Raw genomic sequence first — 26,540 nt, 5'->3', positions numbered from 1 at the left:
TACCAGGCTGGATCTGGGCTAGGAATGATGAAGGTTTAGTGTTGACATTTGAATACGCAGACCCTACAAAGAGGGGACAGGCCTTCCCACACTCACCCTAGGGAAGAAACACAGATCGACTGGTCCGGATTTATGTTAGGATAGTGTCTGCTTAGCCCCAGCCCCTCTGACCTACATTAATTTGGCTGCTTATCAGCATGGTTATTACATCCAGCACCGGGTTAATGAGCCTGTCTCCTGAAGGCTGGTCAAATATGACCGAGCTGACCCAAACACTAAGTAGAGGGTAGTTTTGAAGACTGTATTCTTAGAAACCAATTTGCAAAGAGAAGGACCTACGCATTACGTTGGAGGCACTCAACCACCAATTCTCAGTCCTGCTGTTTCTCCTCTTTCTTGCAGTCCCCATCCCTGAAGCTGCAGAGAAGTTTATACAAATCAATCTAAACCTTTATACCGTAACGATGAGATTCATGACTTAATTCGAAATGATCAAATTTAAATGGGCCGTGGCAAGAGCAAGAGGTCGGGCCAGGAGAAGGAGCCTCTTCCAGGTTGGACAAACTGCTTGATGACTTCAGGCGTCCAGAGAAGTGTCCCCCGCCAAAAAACCCCAGGGGGAACGCGGGCCACCAGCTGCACAAGGTGTGCACAAGGCTCGTGCGTGGGATTCGAGCGGAGCCGGGAGGTTATTTGGAGGGACTATCGCAAACGCACACTCGGACCTTCTCTGGGCAGTGGCTGTCTGCAGCACAGTCGGCCCCTGCCGTAGGGCCCCCCACGCCAGTGCCTTTATTTCCGTCAGGTACAAAACCCGTCTGTGGTCACGACGTGACCCCGCGGGGGTCTCCCCGCACACCGCCCTTGCGAGGGGAGGGACAGCGCCGCCGCTGAGCCGCCGCGGGAACTACAGCTCCCATCAAGCGCCGCGGCACAAGGCCCGCTGCTAGCACCGCCATCTTTGTGCGGGGCCGCCGGCTGTGGCCGCCGCCATCCTCGGTGGGTGGGGGCGTCACCTCCCGCCCACCCGCGCCCGCCGGCGGCGGGTCGCGCATGCGCAGGGCCGTGTTGGCGGCGGCGGCGGGATGGGGCGGGCGGCGCTGGCCCTGTGGGCGATGGCGGCGGCGGCTGCCGTGTGGCGTCCGGAGCCCGCCGCGGCGGGCGGCCCGGCAGGTGAGCGGAGGCTCGGGGCTCTTCGCGTCGCCCGGGGCCTGCGGGTGTTGCGGGGGATGGGGAACGGGACGCGGTTTCGCGGCCGGCGGGGAGGGTTGGTGGCCCGGGCGGGAGCCCGCGCGTCCTGTGAGGGCACCGGGGGGAGTCTCGCTGCCTCCTCCTGCTCCTCCGCCCGGCCGGGCAGATCCCTCGGCACCCCGGGACGGCCCCCGGGCTGAAAGCGCCCGACCCGCTGCCCCTTCCCCGGCCCCCCTCAGGTGGGTGGCCCCTCTCCTTGCCCGTGGAGGCTTTTCTTCCCGCCCCCGCTTGCTTTAGGCGTGCTCTCGTTGAGCCGCGTGGATTGGAGCAGTACGGGAGTGTGTTGTGGGACCCTGGTGCATTGCTATTGCCAGCCGGACCAGAAACGCTCTTCAGCTACTGCTGGTTGTTTTCGTACTTTAATGGATTAATTCCTTTGACTTTTCCTTCCTCTGTGTTTTAGATGCCAAATGGAAAACAATAACTGACCAAATTAAGAAAGCTGTGGAAGTCTATAAGCCATGTGTAAAGGCGAATTGCAGCTGCTACCAGAGGTGAGAGAGACTGGTTTCCTTTTTGACTGCACAGGCCTCTGGCCGTGAGAGGGAATACTTTTGTCAGCACCGATGGTTGGGAATGAGCTAGAGAATATTTGGGCTCTAAGGTATCACATCTGCAGCCATCATAGGTCACGGTGCTTGCAAGGAGGAGGTTATTACTAGCATTGTGTGAAACAGGTTGACCTCCATAGTTCCAATAGAAGGTGTGTCCACCTGTAAACTGATCACACTTATTGTTGTTCTCTGCGATTGAACATACGCTATGTCAGCATTTCATGTATGATCGCACAGTAAACCATACACACAGCTGGTGACGTTTCTGTCTTAACAATCCACTTCTGCCTTCTCTCTCAGTGCAGTGTTGCTAAAAAGTCTTTCTCATGGCCTTTCAAAAGTGGAAGAAATCAAGTATGTGCAGAATGTTCTAAATAGCTAGATTAAGAAAGTTTGTTACAGAACACATTCATTTGGTGTGATAGTGTGCTGTACTTTTTAGCGTTCTTTCTAAGGAGTTTAGTTCACTGCTTGTGAGAATTGGACTGTTGGTGGATATTTAGCCACCTGACACGTAACAGAAGCATGATCTAAGAGGAGCTCATTCAGGTAGACACAAGTCCTGTTGTTTGGTTTTTGGGTTTTTTTATAACTAGAGAGCATTATGCATAATGCCAGCACTCTGACCTGAAATGCTGGCCTGATCTTCCTACAGTGAATTTAATGCAGAGAGCTAGAGGCATGTATGTGATGCAAGACCACTGTAGGCCGTACAAGCGCAGGCTGATCTGTCTTGTAGACATAGCCAAACCAAACTTCCTTTCTGTTCGCACTGATAGAGCACGGCTGCAGCATGGCAAACATTACAATGGTCACCATTGCCATACAGGCAGGGATTGTAGTACCAGGTTTTCTGATACCTTTAAGCAGCATTTTCATATAAAGGAGAATAGGGAATTCAGGGAAGAGTCAACATATTCTTCTTCTGCCTTTAGGGTTAGGATTCCAAATGCAGAAACACAGATGCCCAACTTTAAGCCTCCTGTTTAAAAGTACCAGATGTGCTCACTCATTTTTGGGGGTGAGATTGAGTGCCATATTGGCTTTTAATATCAGATGAGTCATATTGGGCAACTGTTTATACACCCTGTTTGGAGTTTTTGATCTTCATTGCTCCTGCCCACCTTTGGGTAGAACACTTTCCCAAGTGGTTACAACCTCCAAATCTGCTTCAGAACATGGTAGTCGATAGTAACATGAAGTTGCGGTTGCTGTGGGTCTCGAAACCTAGTTTTTGTTAAAGCAGTAGTTCGTTTAAGGGTTGTTAAGGAGCGCTGCTATAGTGACAGGCATTACAAAAGAATCCAGGAAGATAATACAGCATGTGTGACGCTTAAGAAACTCAGTTCATTTTGATAGCTGATTTGGAGGTATGTAAATATGCAGCAGAATGCTGAAAGCCAGTACTTTACCCACATAACAGATTCTACTTATGTCTAGTCTTCTGTGACTCAGTGGCCAAGGACTGAAAGTCCCAACTTGTTTGTTGCTACCTTTCAGTTGTCACTTAGGTTACAGTGACATGGATGTGCCATAGAACTGCAGCTTCCTGTTCTCAAGCTCATAACATTTGCATCCCTACCAGACTGCTTATCCTGTGGTCAGCCCATCTGCACAATGGGAATTCTTTATGTAGTTTTACTGTTTTCTTCCTGATTATAAAATAGCAGAACTCTGGAGGTTGGAAGGGACCTCTTGAGATCATCATGTCTAACCCCTCTGGCTCAAGCAGTGTTGCCAGGACTGTGTCCAGTCAGGTTTTGAATATCTCAAAGAATAGAAACTCCACAGTCTCTCTGGGCAACCTGTACCAGTGTTTGACCGCCCTCACAGTGGGATCATCCTGACTGTTGTATTAAACTAAGGCATTGATGTAGTGTCTACCAAAAAGTGGGGTTGTTACAATCTGACAGTGTTTGTTAAATGCTCCAGGCAGTTAGATCTGAGGGCCTTTAGACTAAATTTATATAAACTGCACCTTCCTCCTGTATTTTCTTATATTCATTAGGTTTATGTTTTCAAACTGCATTCCTGGAGCTCACTGGTGATGTGCAGATGTCACAGAACATGTGCTACGTAGACTTGTCCTCCTGGGCTGGCTTTCACCGTACCCAGCATTACTGGGTGATGCCGTTCCTTGCAACTAGACTCTTACCTTGTTTTTTTGATGTCCGAATAGCATGATATTGTGTGAGGAATTTGGTCTTGGTGCGGCCCTTCCATCATTCATGGAAGGCCAGAGCACAATGCTTCACAACTCAAAGGTTAAGTGAGCCAAAGGCACTTACCCATAACCTGCCAGGGGTGTGTAAGATCCTTTCTGGGAGAGTAAATAGAGTTCTTCATGTTGATTTAGCCTCAGAGTCCTGTGCTGGGCTTTCTGTTCGGGCGAACAACACATAGATAGTCAAAGAGTGAATCTTGGACTTTTGAGTCTCTGAGTGACAGCTCTTCCAAGTGACTTAAATTAAATTCTCCGTTATGCAACATGTAGCAGAGCTCCTGGAAGATACACAGAGCTTGTTTTAGCTAGAAGTCTGTTCTGTATACTGCAGTAATTTAATGCACAGTATCCTCCCTATTGTACATAATAATGATTGATTGGTTTGTTTTCAGTGTCTGGAAGCAGGACCTGGCTCCTTTTCGAGGTGGTGTTTCCAAGGAGATAATATCAGATGTGGTGAGCCGGAAGCTCGGGACACATTACCAAATCATTAAGAACAAATTGTACCGTGAGCAGGACTGCTTGTTCCCTGCAAGGTAAGAGCCGTACAGAAGATCTCTTCTCTCTAGCTGGGATGCAGGAGTACTTCCCACGCTGCCAAGCTGAAAGTCATTGAGCACAATGGTATTTCAGAGGTCTGAACTCCTTATTAGAGCAGGAGCCTAGAGAATTCTGTATGAGGTTTAAATGTAGCAAGAGATAAGTGTCGTTGTTGGACTTCAGTGTACCAAGGGCTGGATGGTTGTGGGATCGCAGAGAAAGCTGCAGATCGGGCCAGATTTAACAGGATGGGTTGCTTCACTGGTGTCTGTACTGTGTTGGGGCTTACAGGCTGCTATAGGCAGTTCCCGGCCTGCGTCATGGTGTGGCTCAGGCTTACCATCTCTTCTGCTCCTGTGCAGAGAGAAAGGCCTGCGAGAGACTGTAGGATTCTGCCTTCTCTTTACAGCTCTTTTGCTATATGTCATTTCTGCACAGATGCAGTGGAGTTGAGCACTTCCTTCTGGGGATCATCAACCGCCTCCCTGACATGGAAATGGTGATCAATGTGCGAGACTACCCCCAGGTCCCCAAGTGGATGAAACCCATTATCCCAGTCTTCTCCTTCAGTAAGGTGCACACATCTTTAAAAGCTGAGCATTTCTGAGACATGCATGTCGTCCTTTCTCTTGGGAACGTATTTCTGAGGATGGTTCCCCACAGATTTTCTGTTTCAAAATTGCTTGCTCTTTTTTGCTCTTTATGTTTCCCTTCACTTCCAGTTTTCTGGCAGACAGATTTGCAGATTTATTCAATAGAACAGTTTTGCCCCTCATTAGCTCCCCTTGCATGTCAAAAAATGTACCTCTGCCACAGTGGGTGGGATATGTGCCAGCATTGCTGTCATTTGCTACAATGCCTCTGTTAAAATTGTAGCCATAGTTTATCAGCATTGTTAAGGATTTTTGACCATCGGTCAGCTGTCATACAATTAATCTTATTTAATGTGAATATTTTAGTCCTCTTTTTTGGTACCACAAATAAGTGTTTCTTATTTTCTTTTCTGTAATATTGCTGTCTCCTGTGAACGCTTTTCCCCCAGATTCCCTTTTCCATCTGCAAACATGCATGCACATGCAGAGGTGCACATACGCATAGAGACATTTGCTCTCTGTTCCCAGACTCGAGAGCCCTCCTGTATGTTTTCCTGCTTCTCCCATTGTTAAACCTGACTGTAGTATAGTATCTCATCCTTTCCAACAAAATATCATTACACCTCAAGCTTTGGCTAATCTTGCTTTGCCTTAGTGTATGACCAGTGTGCCCAAGTCCTGCACCCTTGCTACCTAACCCTGATTGTGATCCTGTCCTTGGCTGAAGCCCAGCAGACAGTAAGGTGTAAAAAGAAGCAATAAACCATTTGCTTTGCTAGTTAAGGCCCTATTCTGTTTCTGCTAACTTGTAGCATCTTACTCTGAACCCAGGTCTTCAGCTTATATAGTCTGAACCATAATATGATCCATAACTATCATGTAGTCCTCAGCCATCCTAAAACTCTCTAGAATTTCAGTACAACATTGCAAGCATTCAATATGTCATTCAGTTACCATGTTCTCTGCCAGATGTAGTAGCAAAGCTAGCTGTCTTGCCCCTTGACCATTGCACAGCCTTGACTCTAGCCAGCAGAACCCAAATTGATGCAGAGCAGGTTGCAAGAGTTTAATCTTTGCAACCGTATTAATCATCCTGCCCCTGGGTGCCTTGCAGGACCCTGCAAGAAACTGAGTTCTTTGTCACCGTTGTCCAATATCTGAACTGTAGTCTTAGCCCTATCCTTAACTGAAACCCAGTGATCCAGGCACAGCTCGCACTTAACCAGCCAGTGTTAGGAGGGTTCCAGGATGCTGGTCCAGAGTGCTTTCTAAGCCTGAAAGCGTAAGGGATTGAAGGATTGTCCTATTCTGCATCTCAGAAGGCTGACCCTGGGGTGGTGGTGGAGCTGTCATAGTTTGTTATCAATGCCTGTTTATAGCAAGACGGAGAAGGAGCAGATCATAGAAGCACACACTCATTTAATTTGGAAGGGACCTCAGGAGGTCACCCAGTCCAGCACCTTGCTCAGAGCAGGACCAACTAGGTCAGGGTGCTCTGGGCTGTGTCCTGCCCAGATCTGAGCATCCCCAAGGACAGTGTCCACAGACAATGTTTGATTTCCATCAGAATGAAAACATATTTCCCAATATCTGCTTGGAATTTCACTTCTTGTAATCAAAGCATGTTGCCTTTCATTCTGTCTCTGCACTTGTGAAAAGAGTCTGCCTCCATCTTCTGTGGACAATCCCATTGGGTAGTAGGAGACACCATTTAGATTCCCCCATGCCTCCTCTTTGTGTGCATGAACAAACCCATTCCTCAGCCCCTGTTTGTGTCATTTGCACCAACCTCCTAACTACCTTGGTGGCCTTGGACTGTCTCCAGTATCTCCAGGTGACAGATAGATGGATAATTGTATAAGAATTTTATTACTAGTGCAAGGAAGTAGCCTATAGTCTGGTTTCATGAAAGGGTTTAGCCTTACTTAAGTGCTGGCCCTCCTTCTGATTATATGGGAATTTAAGCATCCAAATAGGAGTGAGGAACTGCAATTCATACATGACCTGGGTATTTGTTACAGTGAACTGTTAAGCGATCTCTAGGAAGGCTGGAACGAACTGAAGTGTTGGAAACCTAAATGTCAAAGTGTCTATAAGCACCTGTATCTGAGGTGATAATAATGCCTCTTAACTTACCATCAATAGAAAACATTTGTAGCTACACATAGGCACAAGTCTTTAGAAAGGTGAGTGGAACTTGGGTCTTTCACTATTTACTAATCAGCTATACCATGGACCTCTTTTGTTATTTTCTAACATGAAAGTCCTGTGTTGTCATGCAGCAACTCAGAGCCTTTTTAAAGTCACTGAAACACTTTAATATTGGGTTGTCTTCATATGAACCCCAGCAACACCGTGGTGACCACAAAGCTTTCATGGCTTATGGAACAGTGACGAAGAAAGCTGACAGAACTCCCAGAAGGGATGTTCATTACTGGTGGGCTCAGTCAGTAAACTGAAGTAGATATTACTCTTGTTCTTACATTACTCTCCTTTTTCTTAAGACACCTGAATACAATGACATAATGTATCCTGCCTGGACATTTTGGGAAGGAGGACCAGCTGTTTGGCCAATTTACCCAACAGGTTTAGGGCGCTGGGACCTCATGAGAGAGGACCTCAGAAGGTATGTTTTGGAAATGGTTATGTGTGTGGGGAGGTTTAATGGAAGACAAACTCACAGTAAAAGCCGTCTAGCATTGGGCCAATATTGAAGTCTAAGACCATAGGTCTGTTGGCCTGTGATCTGTCCTGCTGACCCTCATTAACTACATACAGCCTAACTGCTATATAATTCACCATGGAAACCTCGGATGATGTAACCAGAAGTTATAATTAGCTTCTCTGTTTCCAGCACTTTAATAAGGAATGCAGAGGATGAAGTATACACATTCTTCATGCTGTCAGGGCCAGATTACTATCATTTTTGGTGGGATAGGATTTGTCAATAAAGTAGCAGTTATCTTTTGCCTGCAGAAATCTCCCCTGACATGGAAATATTTTCCTTTGTTTCCAACTACTTCTCTAGGAGCTGTGGTTTTTTCACTGCAGGGATGATCCAGGATGTTTGTATAAGCTTCTGGAAGGTTAAAGATAAGCCTTCTTTAGATCTGCTTTTACTTGAGTATTATTGTGCAATAGAGAAACCTGGAGTCGTTCCCAAGAATCAGGAGTCATTACTGGGCTGAGAGTAAGACAGAAGAGGTTTCTGACTGGGAGTCTTTCTTTTGGCAGGATCTTTGACTATTAGCAGGATAAGGGGCTGTTTCCCATGGGAAGTGACAAAGAAAGTGTGCAACTATGAACATAGAAACATAACAAGAAAAAACACCTTGATGTCAATCACTTGACATCAGAATGCAAGGTTGAATGATTCCCTCTTCAAAATCTGAAGATCTGTGGGACTAATCATAGCTGAAGCCTAATGCAATATAGTAGAATGAAGGTCCAAAGGATTTACTCATCCTTGCTTTCTCAGTGAATGCCACTTGTGTCACTGGGTTATAAACAGATGCAAAGCTTGACATTTGCAGGTCGGTTTGGGGATCAGGACCTACCTGTCAAGCCAGGTGCAACAGTAAAGTACAACAAAGAGTTCCCCAGAGGGAGGCAGGTGACTGCACTGACAGAAATAAAACATGTGAACAGCTATTTTGAAGGACTTGCTTAGATATAAAATGAAAGTTACTTGGCAAAACAATGAACCCCTGTATCTTAAATGCAAAATGCCAGGCAGGTTTTTAGTTTGTTTGTTTTTGATGGGAAATGACAGTGGTTAGAAATTCTCTAGTCATTTTGCACTATCCATACTCAGTGAAGTACAGAAAAATAAAGCAATAATACAAAAAGTGATTCAAATTTTAGGTAAATTTTAATACCCTTAAAGGTTTGATGAGGGGCTTGTATATAATTCATTGTTTTGACTGAAAGGTATTCTGAAAAGTAGCCTATACTGTGTTGCCTTAAACATGATATTCACAGGAAAACATGTTTCACTGGACCTGGCTGAGAGTTTTTTCCGCTGTACTGAAGAAAGTGATTTCCATCAAAAATGAAGAATAATAAAAAGAGATCATGCTGTGAAAACTGATGAGAGTGCTGTTTCATGGTTATATGAAATCATTTATTGCCATGTATAAACAATATTTTCAGATCTGCAGAAAAATGGCCATGGATGAAAAAAATCTCTAAAGGATATTTCCGAGGATCCAGGTGAGCATATTTTCCTGTAACAGGAGATTCTACCAACATATGCTGTGACAGCTGTCTGTATGCAGAAATTTCTGTGTTTCCAAGACCTAAACAAGTGTAACCCAGAATGTATTTTTTTTAAAAGTAAGGAAAGGAGACATTTTGTACAGCAGCATTTCACCATTAGTGATTTTCCATAAGAATTGCCATTTGCAACTAGTTTATTATAATAAGTCTAATATTGGAAACAGAAGTTGTGATGGATTTACTAAGTTATTTCTTAATGAGTAAAACTGTCACACTAGGAACCAGCTTGTTTTGTTCTGTGAAGGGAACCGCAGGTGCATGATACAAATGTAAAGATTTGATATTGATGTGTTTGCTTCTTGCCAATGTGAATACTTTATTTGCTATGCACGTGCTCAACCCTGAATCAAAAATATTCTTGCTTTCAGTTACCTGAGTAGTGGGAGATAAGAGAGTAGATTATGTCTGCCCTCTCTCCAGTGACAGTTTGAAAACAATGTTAAACCTAATACTTTGTTCATCCCCCATCCCCAATAGGGAAGGATTTGATATCTTACTAGATAGGCTCGGGAGATGATGAGGAGTGAGTCTCAGGGATGTCATAACCTTGTTTATCAGTAGTGTTTTAAATTGGTGTCAGAGAGATCAGCGCTGAAGATGCCTGGCATTTCTTAGCTCTCTTTGACTTAGAAGGGAGTTTATTTGGCACCCATCAGGATAAAGCCTGAAGGAAACAACATCTCTGCTGATTTGTCCTGGGAATTGCTTGAATAATACTATTAAATATTTAGTAAGTGAAATAAAGAAACATGGCCTCAAATCACTTTGGTACACATAACTCATTCTCTTCTGCTAATGTACCCTTGGACAGAAATACACTGTATGGTAGGCACTTAATGTTTTGGGGGCACAAAGGGAGGTCAGCCTCATAAAGAGGCAGGGTCTTGAGTCCTGTAGTTTGTTAGCTGTGTTGAATCATGTGGATTGGCAGTTACTGATAGCATTTCTTTTGCAGAACGAGTCCTGAGAGAGATCCCCTCATTCTGCTGTCCCGAGAAACCCCAGAACTTGTTGATGCTGAGTACACTAAAAACCAGGCTTGGAAATCTGAAAAGGTGTGTGGGTGTCTGTCTCCCGAGTGTGAAGGCCAGAAAGAATAGCATTGCAAGATGGCTTTGATAATTGAGAAGCGTCTTGTTGGAGAGTTGTAGGTGATCCTCTAGTGGGAGAGCCTTGTAGTTCCCTTGATGGCCACACCTCTCTGACAGATGAAGGAGTCTTCCAGAGGCTGGCAAGCCAAACATTTTTCTTCCATCTACACTTTTTGTTCAAGGAAACCAGCATACATAAGGAAATGGATCTATGCCAATCCCCAACTCTTCCATTACAATGAAATTAGCCAACTCTTCCCCTTCTAGCCCTGAGCTGCCTGTGTGTTGTTGTGAGTCTTTTTAAACCTTTTTCTGTCATCTCTGTTTCTTGGTCTTCTTGTTGATAACTTTCTGATAACTGTTGCTGATAACTTCTTTTTAGTTCCATACTTAGTCTACAGTCCAGCTCTCTCCAGACAGTCTTGGCTACTCTGGTTACACTTGGCTTCACGTTGTCCCAAGCTGTTTTCCACTCTGTAGCTGCCAACTAAACATTATCATTTAATGTGTTTGTGCTGGTGTTTGCTTACAGGCAGCGTGTAATTTACTGAACTTTTTTTCTTGTTTGAAGGTCTGGGAATTCTTCATAATACTTCTAAAAGCCCACCAGAGAAGGTTTTCTCAGAAGTGGGAATGGAGGGGTTTGAGACTTCAGCTTTGTTTCTAACTGAGAAGGAAAACAAATATGAAATCACTATACAAAGCTTAGTGATTTTTTTTTTTTTTTTTTTTTAATTCCCTTTATTTTAAGGACACCTTAGGGAAGCCTCCTGCAAAGGAAATTCCACTGGTTGATCACTGCAAATACAAGTAAGAGTTTTGATTAATAAAACTGTTCAAGGGCTGTGGGTTTTTTCTTTCCTTGCATGGTGTAAGGCCTCATTTTATTTTAGGGTCTAATTCTAGCAACCAGCTCCAGGCAGATAAGAAAGCTTGTGAACAGATGTAAGGCAGTTGAAAATTTGGGAGTTTAGCATGGCCTGTTGCAGTGCCAGCTTTCTCCTGTCAATTCAGGAGAAATAAAGTGCTTTGGGGAAAGTAAAGGTCTTAGATCACTAATAAACATAAAGATAAAATTTTTTTGTAAATCAAAAAGGCTTTCTATCAGTCTTTCTTTATATTTCTGTACTAAGCCATGTGTTCAAAATTATTTTTTTGATGCTACAGTGATAGCATTACCGTCTTCAAAGACATAAGGAGCTAAGGAGTATGCATACAGGGGCAAGTGTTGCCACTGGATGTATATAGAAAAAGGGAGAACCTGAAATATGATTGAGCAGATACAGTATTGATTTATACTTTGTATGTTGTTTGGAAGAATGTGGTTTTGATTTACAAAGGCTTTTCTTTTTTAACTACTTTAGGGAGGGGTTTTTGGTGTAATATTCTTGCAGGTTTCTGTGTAAAAATGTAAACTTTTAGTATGTATGCACTTGTATGTCTGATGGTTTACTTTTTCTTTTGCTTTAAAATTACCTAGTTATGATTCTGCCAGCTAGAATCTGCCAATACAAGAACTCAGTCATTTGGCTGGATCTCTGTTTTTGTGTAAAATGTGATTGACTTGTCTCATTTTATATTTCACTAGACTGTTGCCCAGATTTGTCCCTTCTGTTCCACATAGAATTCACTACCCTGATGCCTCCTAAGGTCCTCGTACAGTATAGGCTGAGACATTCTTACACGCTTTGTCATAGCCCAGGGTCTTGTAGGATCAACATGAACTTCTTGCTGCTTCCATCAGTGTAGGTGCTATAGCAGGCTGTCTGAGAGCAGCGCTCAGTGACTTGGCTGAGGTCACAGATGGTGGGAGCTGTGTCTGGAATTGGACAGAGGCATTTCTGCACCTCCAGACCACTGTTCTTGTTACATCTCTGCATGTATTTGTTGAGTTCCTAATACAACGAGCTACTCATCCCTGCCTTGAACTCCTAGGCAATACAAAGAATGCAGAACAGTTTGAGATTTACTCCTTGTCACTTACTGCTGAACTAAGTTTAGCTATAATTCCCATCTCACCCAAAATAAATATAACATATAATCCCCATCTCGCCCAAAATATCTTCATTAAAGGAAGAACTCCCTTCCCCCAGCCCAAAATGTTTGACTTCAAAGATAGTTATATGTACTGAGGGGTTTTACCCACAGGAAAAACAGCTTTCCATATAATTGGAGAAATGTGGGTTTAAAAAAGAAAGCAAGTAAGCAAACAAACATCCCTCTGAGATACCGTTTGCTAAGAGAAATCCGCCCCCAGTCAAGCCCACTTTACTAACTTGGCAGAAAATACTGAAAACAAAATTGTGGATTCTTTGTTATCTGCAAAGTCCATCTGTTGTGTGCTAGCCTATTTAACCTCCTAGGGTTGCATTCCTAAGTTAATATGAAACAATTAGATTCAGATTAAAGCAGAATCCCAGAGGAAAAAAAAAAAACAAACCAACTGAGATGTGGCAAAGCTGAACAATGAACAGAAAAGCTCACTGCAAGACAAGACAGAACTGGGAAAAGGCTCCTCATGGTAACAGCATCTCTGAAGCGTAGAGTCACAGGATCAGCATCCACGTTGTGACCTTCCGTGCCTTGTTGGCAGTTGTCCGTGAGGCCTCCTTTGGTTTGTTGCAGGCAGGTGTCTTTATCGGAGGTAAAGCCTCGTGCCTTGATTTTTCTTCCTCGGTTTTGAGAGACAGCAGAAATTCACCTAGCATATCTTTAACCTCAGCTCACCTTTCCTGTGAGGAGCTTCAAATAAATGTCTTCCCTTTGTTTTAGCGACCAGCGTGTAGTTTGGTGTGAGGGAGACACCCCCCCCCCCCCCCCCCCCGACATCAGCTGCTACCTGTGAGGGAAGGTTGACTGCTACTTGAAACCCAGTTTCTTAGTGCGTTTCCTCACAAAATGCCAAGTATAATCAGGTCCCTCTCTTTGCTTATCCCTTTAAAGGTATCTGTTTAATTTCCGGGGAGTGGCTGCCAGTTTCCGGTTGAAACACCTTTTCTTATGTGGTTCACTTGTGTTTCACGTTGGAGAAGAGTGGTTGGAGTTCTTCTACCCTCAGCTGAAGCCTTGGGTCCACTACATCCCAGTCCGTTCAGACCTCTCTAACGTCAGGTGTGAGACCCCAAGTGTGCTCAGCGGAGCATTGCATGCCATAGGAAAAACAGTGCTGTGTTTGGGAAAGTGGTTTGGTTTGTATTACACCAAGTAGTGCCTCCACTCCTAGGCATCTCCTAGACAAAGGCTCTTGGAGGTCATGTTCTTTTCTCTTTATTACTGCCCCCAAAGAATCATTTGGTCATACTACTTAGAGAGTACGGTTTCACTGGAGTGTGTAGGTCTATCGCCCTCACTGAAATTAGCAGGCACTAGGCACTTAAGTTTGCAAGTGGGCCCTGCAGCACAGATAAGGGGGAAGAGGAACTTATCACTGGGCCAATAATGTGTTAGCTCCCAGATTTCAGCATGCTGTCCAGAACTGATATGGAACAAATGAGAAGGGCAAGTTTCTTCTGTGCTCTGAAACAAGGAGCACCAGTCCCTGGCTCAGCTGTAGATTCTTAATCTCATCCTCTGCAGTAATTTAGCTAAGGGACAATGTTCTCCATTGAGATAGTCGTTTCATAGCATTTTTTTGGCCTTCATTTTAGGGAGCTGCTGCAGTTTGTAAAGGAAAACGATGCCATAGCACAAGAAATTTCAGAGAGGTAAGTTGTGCGTCCTTTCTGGCTGTCATGCAGTCTTCTTCCAAAGCATTTTCTTAAGCAGCTTTTGAAGGGGTTACCTATCAAAGACAACCTAGTATTAATAGGGTGCAGTATAACTGATCTCCTGCAATAACAGCAGGAGGGTTGGCGAACTCATAACAAGCGAACAAGATTACACGCTTATGTCTTTGGTTTAGCTGTGACCCATGTCAGAAACCCCACTGAAAGTCATCAGAAGTTGGGAGCTTTCATCTCAGTATGAGGTGAGTTGACCCCTGGGAACTGTGTCTGCGTTGCAAACATTATGTATCCAGACTGGCCGCGACTGGCTTCTGAAGCAGCATACATCAGTGCTGCTCAGGCTGTATTTGATATCTGAAATCTGATATTTATTTTCCCAGTTAACAAATACCATCTTGAGGATAACAAAAGCACTGCAACTGTCAGAGCTGTGACCGTGAATGAAGATTGTGATACTAAAATAGATGGTACAGAGCAGTGCATGTTGTTTCTCATTTGAAACACAGAAGAGTGAAAGTTGATATACATATAAAACAAAACCAAAGACTCTTGTAGGAACTGGAAATTGGTTCTGACTGTGCCTTGTGTGTCTCTAGGGGACGCCAATTCATCACCGAGCACTTGCAGATGGAGGATGTCTCTTGCTACTGGGAGCATCTGCTGTCTGAATATTCCCAAGCCTTGACTTACAAAGTGAAAAGGAGGAAGAGCTACAGCGAGATCACTTCTGAGTGGCTGAAAACAGAACTGTAGAGACTAATCTGTTTTTCTCTTCAGCTCAAACTGATCTCTGTGGAAATCTGAAGATCAGTATATCTTCTTTCTTGTTCTCTCAGACGACTTATCCTTCACGCTGCAACTACAGTGAACAGCAATAGGCTAACTTTGAAACTGCTCCCATACAGTGGGACCCAGTTATGCTGTCACCATAAGAATGTTAAGTAGAATGTTGGATTATGGCTATTTAAAGGGGTGGTTATGGTCATGCCTGGGAGAGGGTTGTTAGCATTTGGGACTTTGTTACTACCTGTGTCAGAATGATCCTAAATCCCATTCAGTCAATGAGAAGCCTGTCTGTTAATTGTACTGGGCTTTTTACCAAGTCCGCTGTACTTGTGGGCACGGTACACAGACTGTCAGCTACACACAGCTGGGAGATACATGCCCCTTTTTTTTTGGCAAACGGTCAATGTTTTCTCACCTGTGATATTAGGTGTTCTCTGACAGAAGCAGGTACTGGGATTTGGGGTAACCTTTTTAGATAGCCTAGAGCTTATGTTTATGTCGGGTTTTAGAAGCTGATGGTAGGGCTTTGTGCCGTTGAAAGGACAAATGATCCTTGCGCAGTTAAACTACCTCACAGGGGAGCAGTTGGTGATGATGATGTTGCCACAGCGCTAAGCCTGAGTAGCAGACAGTCAAGCAGTTGGCAACTGAGATAAAGACAGTTCATCCTCTGACAGATGAGCTGGGTGCCTGCACAGCCACACAGAACTGAGCCCCTGTTAACAAGCTCTCGCCAGCTCCCTGGCCAGACATCCTTAAGAACCCTGAGAAAGTATATGCAGAGGTAGAGTCAGCTCTTCCTTTTCCCAGATGTTCACAGATTCTCTGCTCTTATCCTCTTTGTAAAACGGTCTGGGGTTGTTGTGTTGTTGGGGGGGGGGGGGGGGGGGGCGGGCGGGGGGGAGGGAGGGGGTTGAGGCTGGTAACACATCTGCTCACTTCAGTATTTGCTTTTCTTTCACACTGCTGTCACACTCCTTTTCTCATCTCTTTCAGTCTGGTTGAGGGAATGTCTTCAGCCACACAGCGGCAGCTAGTTCTCACATTACTCATTTTGAGTTCAGTCACAGGTTGCTTGCGCTCACTGTATTTGTACCCACTATGGGCTGCTCAGCCCAGGGGGAGTGCAATTTCTGAAATGCTCTGTGGCCCCTGAGTTAAGAGGCCTGGTGGGAAGCAGTGTCTCCTCTGGCATCCAGGCAGGGGCACGGGGTCCCAGGAGAGGGCCACTGCGTCCTCGGTGAGCACCTTTGATGCCGAGTGGCCTCAAGGTGTAGGAAGCAGCACATTGATGGAAGAGAATGGTAGCCGCAGCTCAGGTCTCCTCTGCAGTCAGTTTGGATCGGAGAAGGAGAGAACACTACAAGGAATAATAATGCTAAGTGCACCTACGCGTGTCTGTGCTTGCACAGAGGCCTTGCAGCACTGCCAAGCCCGGGTGCAGGGACGTAGTTGCCAGACCTATTCATCAAGTGCCAGTTGCTGGAGCAGCACGCCAGTTATGTGACCGGCGCCTGGGTTATCCCAGCCTGCAAAGGAAACGAATCAGGCTACTAAAATAGCCTAGTTTCCGAGGAAAATAACTGTGCGAGAGTGGAAGGGTTTTTTTGGTTGTGTATTTTTAGTTAAGGGAGAGACTGCGCTCTGAGAAACTGAAACAGCTATGTATAATATTTTTAAAGTGTTTTTACTGACGTTTTTGGAATAAAACATGAAAATGAAGTTTTGTTGGATGCATCATTGCTTAATCAGAACTGTACTAAAAGATCTGGATTGCCCCCAGCTGTTCTGCCAAAATGGGGACGCGTTTTGGCTTCTGGTTTCGCTCTGTCACAGCCACGTTTAGGGTGTCTCTACCTCCAGTCTCGGTGGCTGGAAGCTTCCTGGGGTCGGTCGGCTGCGTGCCGGTTTTTTTTCGGGTTGCTGAACGGGCTCTGGCTCGTTGCTTTTCCTCGAGAGGACGAGACCCTCGCCTCTACCTGCGGGGAGACCGGGCGCCCCCGGCCGCGGCCGCTCCCGGCGGGGCGGCCCGGTCCCGGCCCGGCCCTGTCCCGGCCGGCCCTGCGCTGTCCCGCGGCGCCGTGCCCCGCCGGGGGGGCAGGGGGCGCTGCCGCGCCCGCCCAGCCCCAGCCCCAGCGCCGCCGCCGCCGCCGCCGCCGGGGAGGGCCATGGCGGAGGGGGTGGGCGCCCAGCCGCAGTTCGGCCGCCCCGCGCCGCCGCCGCAGACGGGCTGGGAGCGGCTCAGCGAGCTCTGGCAGCGAGAGTGAGGACAGGGCCGGACCGAGCCGGGCCGGGCCGGGCCGGGGCGGGCGGCTGCGGGCGTCCGCGGGCGCCGGGCCCGGCGCTGCCCGCGGGCCCCCCGTGCCTCCCCAGCCCGGAGCCCAGCCCTGCCCTTCCCTTGCAGCGAGCGGCAGCGGTACCCGGAGGAGACGGTGAACATCCTCAAGTCGGGCTTCACCGGGGGAGTCGTCGGCTGGATGTACGGCGGGCTGCCGGCCTTCTACCACGCCCGGAAGGCCTTCATCGAGCGGAGCCACGGGGAGCTCTTCCAGAACCGCGCCGATGCGGTGGTACGAGCCCCACGCCGCTGCGCGGGCCCGGCCCACCCGCGAAGCCGGGAGCCCCGGCCGTGTCCGTGGGGGGGCGGGGAGGATCACACGGGGGGGGGAGCGGCCGGGGTTGCCGTCGGGGGAGCGCGGGGCATCGCCCGCCGCTCCGGGGACCGGAGGACGCGTCGCCGGCCCTGCCCTCCCGGGGCAGCCCCCCCCCGAAGCCCCCCAGACGTGCGGGGCCGGCTGCGGAGGAAGGGGCCGGCGGTTCGTGGCGGACGGGCCTCCGTGGGAGAGCGAGTGGAGTGGCCTCGTTCCTCCAAGGGGCGCGTCAGGCAGCGCTGCGCCCGCGCCGCAGTTCTGTACGGTTTGTGGCAAACCCCCCCCCCCCCCAAAACACACCCGCGGTGCTCGCTCCACCTGCGTGGATACGTGCAGGCTGCCCAGTCACCCGTTGTGTAAGTTAGCTGTCCCGCCTTACGCGAATTCTGCGCGGTTGACTTGAGGAAATCGTCCTTAGTTATAGAAAAAGTTGGTAACAACTTTTGCCGTTCTGTTACGTGGCTCAGTGAACGATATGTCTTGAACAGCCTTTTGGCTTTTGAATTTTAATATGTTGGCAAGAGACTTCACCCCGTAGCGTCAAATTGGTAGTGTCATTAATGCGAGCTAATTTAAGACCACTTAAAATTCTTCTGGCTTACCACCGTACCGCATAACAAAGAACATTTTTGACATTTTATAGGTGTATTGGAACTTTTAGGGGCTTCTCCTTCAATTAAAATGTTGGTTACCTGGATTATTAGAACCCCCCCCCCCTTTAGAAATCTGAATTTTACATTGTTTGCTGTTTAGATTTGGCCCCGACATAGCTGTCTGCAAAGTATTGCTGCGTGGCTTCACGCTGTCCTTCTGCTGACTCTCTTGTGTATCTGCACCTGGGCTAAGCACTTACGGCACAGGCACTGCAAGAGAGAATTCATTTTCTTTCATGGTATTAACTGGAATATTTTTAATTTTTATGAAGTTTCTGTTTATCACATCCTTTTAAAAGCTGATTCTTGCCAAACTTTTAAGTGCCAGTGCTAAACTGCAGAGCTTCATGGTCTCGTAACATTTAAAGTAAGTGGTTATTATTTACTTATGGCTAATGGTTATTATTTATTAATACTTATAAACTCATAATAATTGAGCACTAGTTTCTAGTTCGTCCCCCTTTCTTCTCTGCCACTCTCCCGTACTGTCCTCAGAAAGCTCACCCTGTCCCCCCAGATGTGTTTCTGCACTGGGATTAGAAAGACCAGCTGATGTTACAAACTGGAATTAATTCTTGGTTTTCCTGTTGGTGGCTGGGGTAAACGTGAGCAGCTCTTCCTCTGAAGGTGGCCGACTTGATCCCTGAGGCTCAGGGTGTCATTCCCAAGTGACATCGGTCCCGTGACCTGTCATGAATAGCCAGGGTTGCAGCGGGCTGGTGGTGCTGGCCGCGAGGAGGAGCAGGGCTGTCGTCTGTAACCCGTCTCCTCTCTCCCCCTAGCAATCTGCGCATCAGGCTGGTCTCAGGAGTTTCATCCGCTACGGCTGGCGCTGGAGCTGGAGAGTAGCCACTTTTGTGACAATATTCAAGTAAGTTAAGTGTTTCCCAGTGGTAGTGGGAGAAGAGCTGGCTGATGCTTAAGCACTAGCAGCAAGGAGCCCCGTGTGCCAGCAGTGCTCGCAGCTCCCCGAGAGACTGCTGGTGATTGATTGAGGCTCAAAGTGTTGTGTTAATAGCGAGTCTGATGATTGATAAGACGTGAACCTGAAGAGCATGTAACCTTTTATAATTATCCCAGAATTCAAATCTTCTAATGAACCAACACAAAAACTAAAACTGGAAAAGCCCTGTTCCTTATGTCTAATCCATGCTGTTACTGACTTGAATAATGTTCTTCCCTGTACTTGATGGCTTCTTTCTGCTTTTGCTTCATCTCTTTTTTTGTGTTTTTCTCTGGGAGAGTGTTACAGTGTGTTGGCTGTTTCTGGAAGAGCTTTCTATCCCACGCTAATTTTTCTCCTTTTTCTTAGGTCTCATTACTCCTAGGTTGTATACACTAGCATTACTCCCAATTCTTTGTTCTTGTCCTCAAATGCTTGCAGATGATCATCTTGATATTAAGCAGTCACTGAACACCAGACCTACCAGTTGTATGTACCCATTCAGGCCTTCGCATTTTTCCTACACGCACCACAAACGCAGAGATACTGTTCTGCTTCCCTGATTTTCTCCCTCAGATGTGTCAGTGCATTTCTGACAATATAGCATCAAACTAAACATGCTCTTCCAAATAAAGCCCTTTTAAACTAGGAGTATCTCCTTCCCTAACATTCAAAATGGCAAATTTATGTGCAGTCCGAAACCTGCATTGACGATATCTGCAGGTCTGTTCTGTTTAAATTCCCCTTCTGCTTTTAAGATACCAGCAATATTGACTAGCATTGTTTTGTATTTCCATCTCCCTAATTTCTTTCTGAATTTCTGAATTTCCTCCTCGATCTCTCTTGGGTTTTTTGGCTCCTTTTGCTTTAGTGTCTGTTCTTAGGTTTAGTTAGCGAACGGTTTGCTTTCTTTCCTGGAACTTTTGATTTCTTTAGTTTTTCCTGGGCTTGACGTGTAACCGCGTCATCTTCCACTAGGTGTCTCCCCTGAGGTCCGATCGTCGCCCTTCTCTGCCACCCCTTTGTAAAAGGCTTTGAACGAAGATACTCGTCACTCCGCGTTAATTGTTTCTGTAGAGTCCAAGTTGAAGATTTCGTCCTGCAGTTGTGCGAATTTTGAGTTTCGCATTTTAATACCAGATTGTTTCATTTTACCTTGTACAAAGGCTAGGACGATGTTACGGTGTTGGGAAGGAGAGGAGGATTGCTGTTGACTTGTAGATGTCATGCAGGAGGCTTGCTGAAGTGATGGGGAGGATGTGGCTGCTGAACTGAGAACAGAGAGTGTTTTGGGGCTTTGCTGATGTTTTTGGAGGAGATGGTATACCTACCCTGGTGGGAAATCTCATCCTGCAAGAGTAGGTGACCCTGCTGACGTCATGAGTGTGACTTAGCTCTAGTGGTGGGGACTGTCTTCAGGCAAGAGCTTACCGACACATGGGTTCCGCTTCTGGGGGTACGGTCCTACATCGGGACTGGCTGACTGACAGGACCTTTGCATTGCTCAATTCCTTCTATCCTTCAATATACAATGGAAAAAAAATATCTTTGATTAAAAAAAGAAGAAGAATATCCCAGATCCAGGCTAGGAATCCTGGTATTCACTGGCCTCTGGCTGTGCAGTAAAGTCACAGAAATCGAGGCACTTGTGGCTGGCATGTGTGCGCTCCGGACAGATGGGCAACAAGGCGGTTAGAGGCAACCTGAGGGTTGGCTTAATGAAATCCGGCTTCATTTCAGGCTGTGTTTTGCTACCTGTCTTCTTCCATGTCCAACTGCTGACTTCTGTGCCTTAACTTTGCAGCATGGTGAGCACTGGTCTGTCTGTGTACCGCAACAAAAGCACCATCAGTAATTATGCTTCGGCAGGAGGTAAGACTGCTTGTGTATTTTTCTCTTCATGAGCGAGGGTTGTAAGCAGAAAAGCTTAAGCAGAAATCCGTATCTCTTGGATTTGAGCAGGTCTCTAGCTTCTGTGCTCCTGGGTTTTGTTTCCTGTTCTGTTGACTGTCGTTGTGACTTTGCTCTGTTGTTTAACTGCTGGGTGCCTTTATTTGTAACAGAGAGATATCGATGCACTTCTGAAACTTCAAAATACTTGCTGGAGTTTTTTGGGTGAAAAATGCTTGTGTCGGGTAAAGGCAACACTTGGTGCATAACCTGCTCTCATAACTACCTATTTAGCAAGGAAAGCATTTCTTGTTTCTGGTCTTTAGAACAGTTCAGTGCACTGTTTATTGCCCTTACAGTTGGATACCTGTTTTACTGATCTTTTCTGCCTTACATGGCAGCTACTATTATTAGCTGTTGTTGAACAGAATAAAAAAAGTGGGCGGGGGGGGGGGGGGGAAGTCATGCTCCAGCCTGGACAGAGCTCGGTTTTACTTTCATAGATACTTTTACCTCTTAGCATTTCTGGGGGAGTTTTTCTGAAGCAGAAGGAGCTTTCTGCAATGTTTTAGTGCAGAGACCATGGTGACTGTATAGTGAGGGTCCCTCCCGCTGGCCACAGTGCTTGGTTTCCGCTCTGTTAAAAGTAGATGTCAGCTCACAGAAAGGAGAAATGCAGCAAAGCAGCTCCCTCCATCTGTATGTGATGGTGGTGGGGGCTGTTTGTGGTTTCAGTGGGTTTTGGTTTTTTTAGCCTTCACAGGAGCCCTTTTCAGAATCCATTTGGGCCTACAGGGACTGGCAGGAGGCCTCATGTTTGGAACAGCATTTGGGTGAGTTGTGACTGCTGCCAATGAGTGATTGAGACACAGCTACTCTTTAAGGGTGTGTGTTAGACGGTGGTCTCACACACCAAGCCATGAATCATAGGTGGGGCTACAGAAGCTTCCTTCCACTCTTGCCTTGAGGGATTTTCTGTATCTCTCTTGGGACCTCATGATGATGACTTTTCTTCCAACCTTTAAACTTTTTATTTCTTCTTTTTTTCTTGATTTGTGTTTTGCTGCTTCCTCAGTGATAAGAACTCGGTGCTCTCGATAGAGCATGTCACCTGTTGCTATTTGCTTATTAGAGGAGATGCTAACTACTGTTAAATAGGAAATTGTCAGGATGGGTTATAGACGAGTCTCCTGTCGCCCTTCTTTGGCGTGGTCACTGATGAGCCCAATGGTTGTGCGCAGAACCATTGAACATCTGTTTTAAGGAACTGTGTTGTCTGTGGATAAGGACAGTAGTGTAAGACACAGCTTCTGGGCTCCTTCTCAGCTTCATCAGCAACTGCTTCTGTATCAGCTCAGAATCCAGACAGCACACAAGGGGTGTTGGATGTCATGATGATGCCTTTTGAAGAAGGGGGGACCTGGGGAACCACCAGCCCCTAGGTTAGGAATCTGTGTAAACATTATTTTTTTTACAAAATAGGCTCCATCAAAGCCAAAATGTGGAGCAACAGTCACTAGGAAATGCTGAGGAAGAAGCTGTGTGGTTGGGCTGCACAACCCAAGGCTGTAAGATGGGACATCTCTTCGTATATGTCTCGTAGCCGTGTATCTCCTAAAGCTCCCTGGGGCATGGAGGAACCCATGGTTCTCTCTCAGGGGCTCTGTCCATCAGGACAATGACCTCTTAACTCAGGAGAAGTCTGACTTTTCAAGCAGAACTGGGATTTCTTCTCAAAGTACTGACTTATGAATATCCTCACAAGAGAATTTGGGGATCTTGCTGGGACAAGAGAATGAGCTTTGTATGTGCTGTTTAGCACTGTCAGGATGGTGTCAGCTGTGGGCAAGCCTGGAAGCAGCCTAAGGAGCTTTACCAATGAAAACACAAGTACCTCCAGAGCTGTACTGAAGCTAAGTAGGGGTGTGACTGTCTGAATTATAGGTTAGGTAATCTACAGGGGTTGTTTGGGCACCTTAAATCCTTCTACCCCTTTGCCCTATGTGTTCCTGTCAATGAATAAATTCAAAAAATCAAAAGGGCTACAGTGAGTCACAGCTGAAGATGGGCTGTGTTTGGTGGCTGACAACAGGAATACCTTAGTCTGTGGTGTGATGTGAGTATTTGGGAATATTACGCGCCACTGATCTGGTGGCTGGCCCCCGCACGCTCCTTTTGCCGATGCTGGTAAGTTATTACTGTTGTGTGTCCCCTGGGTGACTTGTGACTTTTCTGCTTCCTCCTCTAGGATCCCTGCAGGGGCCCTTTTAATGATAATGCAGAAGGTTGCTGGTGAGACCTTCCAGGAGAAGAGAAATCGTGAGCGCAGGGAGCTGTATGAACAGAAGTTAGTGGAGTGGTAAGGAACAGCCCTCCCTCTTTGAGTCTCTGACTAGAAGCGCGTCTAGGTCTGTGTGGTTCAAACAGTTAAAGAAACCACGACACACTAGGTTTTCTAAACCTCGGTTCTGCTCTTGATTTTTGGTGTGTTTCACATATCAGTCTGAGAACTGCTGATTTAGTCTTCCCAGCTTAGATGTTCCTACTTATTTTGTAACGAGGTATTTGGTTCAAAATTTGTGCCCCGCCCCGGCCCAGTAACTCTGCATTAGTTTTTCACTTTAGCAGTGGCCAAGAAGACAAGCAGGACGAGCACCTTATTATTTCTTTACCAAAATTGAGAGAGGCTAGAACTCTGGCTTTTTCTTCATTGCTGCCTTCTTTCAATCCCCGTTAAAGCGAGGAAAGAAGAAGGATAGCTGGAGGCTTTGAGGAGAAAAGGCTATGGCACTAGTTGCATGACTGACTTGCTAAAACTCACAAGTAGTGCCAGCTCTAGAAGAAACTTTTCAAGAGTTGGGATGCAGCAGTGATGCCTTTGTCAGGAGGATACAGGCATAAAATTTAGCATTCTCTCTTCTCTCATTAGGCAATCCAGACTCAGTGTGACTGAAGTCTTGGGTGAAATGGAAAGCAACGCCCAGGGAGGACGGGAGACGGAGAGAGCGCAAGAATCTAGGAGCTACTGAGTCTTCCCCAGATCTCTGTTGTGAGCAGCTATAAAGTATTTTGATTCTGCTCATAAAAGTCTTCAGTCAAGAAGTCACGGAAGTCTTCTGTGAACACAGTTACAGCCTGTGCACTTGTGAAAGAGCGTTTTGCAGGAAAACATTGTTTGTGGATGCGTATCACTGCACAAGAGCTTAGGAGGGCCAAACCTGTTCCACTTGAAAAGGTGGAAATGCAGACTCTGCAGACTAGGTAGTGTCATATAGGTTTGGCAGGGGCTGAGGGCAGCCCCAGAGCCTCGTCTAGAACCCATTTCACTGCTGAAAACCTCCAACCCACCAGTGATGTAGAAATATTCAAGGTAAAGGAGTCTGTGAATAGTTTGGATGCTAAAGATGATACCCCGATTCTAAAAGCTAATTATGCTCTGGTGAAAGCTGTTCTTCAGACAGTACCTGAAGAACTTGCTGTCGAAGTGCAATGCAAGCAGCACCAGAGAAAGCGGTTCTCCTCCTCTTGCTACCCCCCTCCCGCAGCTTGACTTGGCCTGGCTGGGACCAATGATGTTTTGCTGACAGTGGTTTCTTCAGGCTTTTTGCCGAAAAACACACTTGGTTCCTACAGTACTTGGGGTATTTTGCAATCAATGTTGAGGAACGGTGGAGGAGCTGGGAATGATATGGAAATACCCTGAAAAAGACATGTTTTGGGTTTCTCAATAGAAATGTAACTGAGGGGGGCACAGAAAGGATGACTTGTTTCTGGTGGTGATGGTAGAAGAATTGGCACTGTGGACAGTTTTAACAACAATAAAAAGGCCTCTAATTTCATTTGAAGGTTGGAAATTAGGGGATTACCTTTGGGGGAAATGTGGTTCAAGACACTCAATAAAGCCATCTAGCAGTGGTGATTGTGTACATAAGCTCTTTATGTTAGTACAGTAGTCGCATTAGAGAAACCTACTTGAGTGATACCCCATGAGAAGAGCTCTAAGATCCCACCAGCGAGCAATAAAGTCTGGTGGCAGTGTCAGACAGTCCTCTATCCAGGCTGTAACAAAGACAAGAGCCAGGAGAGTGCCAGCTCTTATTTATTATTTTGTACCATAGATCAACTGTTAAGTCATAGCTGTTACCCATGGGTAGGGCTGAAGTTAATGTAATAATGCTCTGTACCCAGCAGGGCCAGGTGGGCCATCACCGTTTCCCTCAAAGCAGAAGGTCAGAATTCTGGTCCCCTTTCTTTGTGGGAGTTTTTTCTCCTATTAAAGGGAATTACATCCAGGCAGGAGGTTTGGGGCTCCTTCCCACAAGAAAAGAGTAGTCAGTCTGTGCTGGTTGAATGCTCTTCTGTGGGACAGCTAATTACTGTTGCTTGAAATGTGAACAGTTGATTCCACAAAGCATACTCCACCCACCCAAAGCAGATTTTTTGGCACAGCTTGCTTCCAAGAAGGTGGTTATGTTTTCTGACTTCTGAAATGAGCATTTTATTTTTAAACACCTCAGTGTAGTTCACTTTTCCATTGAAGAAATATGTGTGTTTTCAGATTGTCATCAACCAGCTTTGATTTTCCTTTTCTAGGTGCAAGTGAAAGAGCTGAATAAGCAAAGGTATGAATGTCTCCCCCCTTCCTATTTTAAGCTCTGCATGCATTGGTGACAGTAGTGTTACTGTCCTCTGGCCCCTCAAAAAACAAAATAGCAGGCCTTTCTGAGTCACATTTTGCCATTGTGGTTACACAATTGTGTTTTATCTTTTTCTCCCCCCCGTTCTTTTCTTGCTGTTACATCCTCACACAATATCCCACACTCTTATCTGTACAGCAGTTCTGATGACATTTAGCTGTGTCATTGCTCAGTCTTTCTCTACTCCTATCCAGTGGTATTTAATGTGATATCTAAAGAATACCAATTTTCTTGTGTGTGACCATTGATGCAGGCATGTTCTTCCATGGGAGGGTAGGCAGAGCCAAGGTGTAGCACTTGTGTGGATTTCTTTCTATGTAAGGAGAGGAGGGCTGCTAGATGTCCTTAGCTGCACATTAGCAAGGGAAAGCAGAGAATTCCATCTATACTCAAGATCAGCAGCTGTTTTTTGCTCTGTTTCCCACTGAATTTAGTTCCCTCGCTTCCTCATTTCTTGTATTCAAAGTCACTGTCCAAATGGGGAGTGAAGAGTTGGTTCAGAGCTTATTTTTTAAATACAAATGTAAGGGATTCTCCACCCTCCCCACCCCCCCAGCAAAAGCACAGCACTGAAGTTATCAGTCCTCCACTTTCAGAGTAGGTAACACAAGTAGCAGGGATACAGTGAGAACACCTTACACTGGATTTTGCTTTTGCAGAGAAC

General features: G+C 46.1%; 2 protein-coding genes across 4 annotated transcripts; both read left to right on the top strand.

The window, feature by feature from the left end:
• The first annotated feature begins 1,076 nt into the window (after positions 1 to 1,076).
• On the top strand, positions 1,077 to 15,918 carry POGLUT1 (protein O-glucosyltransferase 1). Of its 3 annotated transcripts, XM_049824747.1 has the most exons (11): positions 1,077 to 1,173; positions 1,655 to 1,745; positions 4,422 to 4,565; positions 5,008 to 5,143; positions 7,667 to 7,788; positions 9,315 to 9,374; positions 10,396 to 10,495; positions 11,283 to 11,341; positions 13,475 to 13,642; positions 14,179 to 14,235; positions 14,853 to 15,918. In XM_049824747.1, the coding sequence occupies exons 1-11, from the start codon at positions 1,086 to 1,088 to the stop codon at positions 15,007 to 15,009; spliced, it is 1,182 nt and encodes a 393-aa protein (XP_049680704.1). In that variant the 5' UTR covers positions 1,077 to 1,085; the 3' UTR covers positions 15,010 to 15,918. The 3 variants fall into 3 exon arrangements, 2 of the variants coding, with proteins under 2 accessions (XP_049680704.1, XP_049680705.1); XR_007509077.1 differs by having other exon boundaries at positions 13,475 to 14,498; positions 14,637 to 14,954; XM_049824748.1 differs by lacking the exon at positions 13,475 to 13,642.
• Positions 15,919 to 17,167: 1,249 nt separating this feature from the next.
• Positions 17,168 to 25,094, top strand: TIMMDC1 (translocase of inner mitochondrial membrane domain containing 1). The gene is made up of 7 exons (XM_049824456.1): positions 17,168 to 17,305; positions 17,447 to 17,612; positions 19,129 to 19,217; positions 21,094 to 21,161; positions 21,934 to 22,012; positions 23,428 to 23,538; positions 24,109 to 25,094. The coding sequence occupies exons 1-7, from the start codon at positions 17,211 to 17,213 to the stop codon at positions 24,206 to 24,208; spliced, it is 708 nt and encodes a 235-aa protein (XP_049680413.1). The 5' UTR covers positions 17,168 to 17,210; the 3' UTR covers positions 24,209 to 25,094.
• The last annotated feature ends 1,446 nt before the right edge of the window (positions 25,095 to 26,540 follow it).

This window comes from Accipiter gentilis, chromosome 21 (genome assembly GCF_929443795.1).
Source record: "Accipiter gentilis chromosome 21, bAccGen1.1, whole genome shotgun sequence".
NCBI classification, from domain to species: Eukaryota; Metazoa; Chordata; class Aves; order Accipitriformes; family Accipitridae; genus Astur; species Astur gentilis.
Note: the sequence above shows the minus strand (reverse complement) of the source record. Positions and strands in the feature narration are given on the sequence as shown.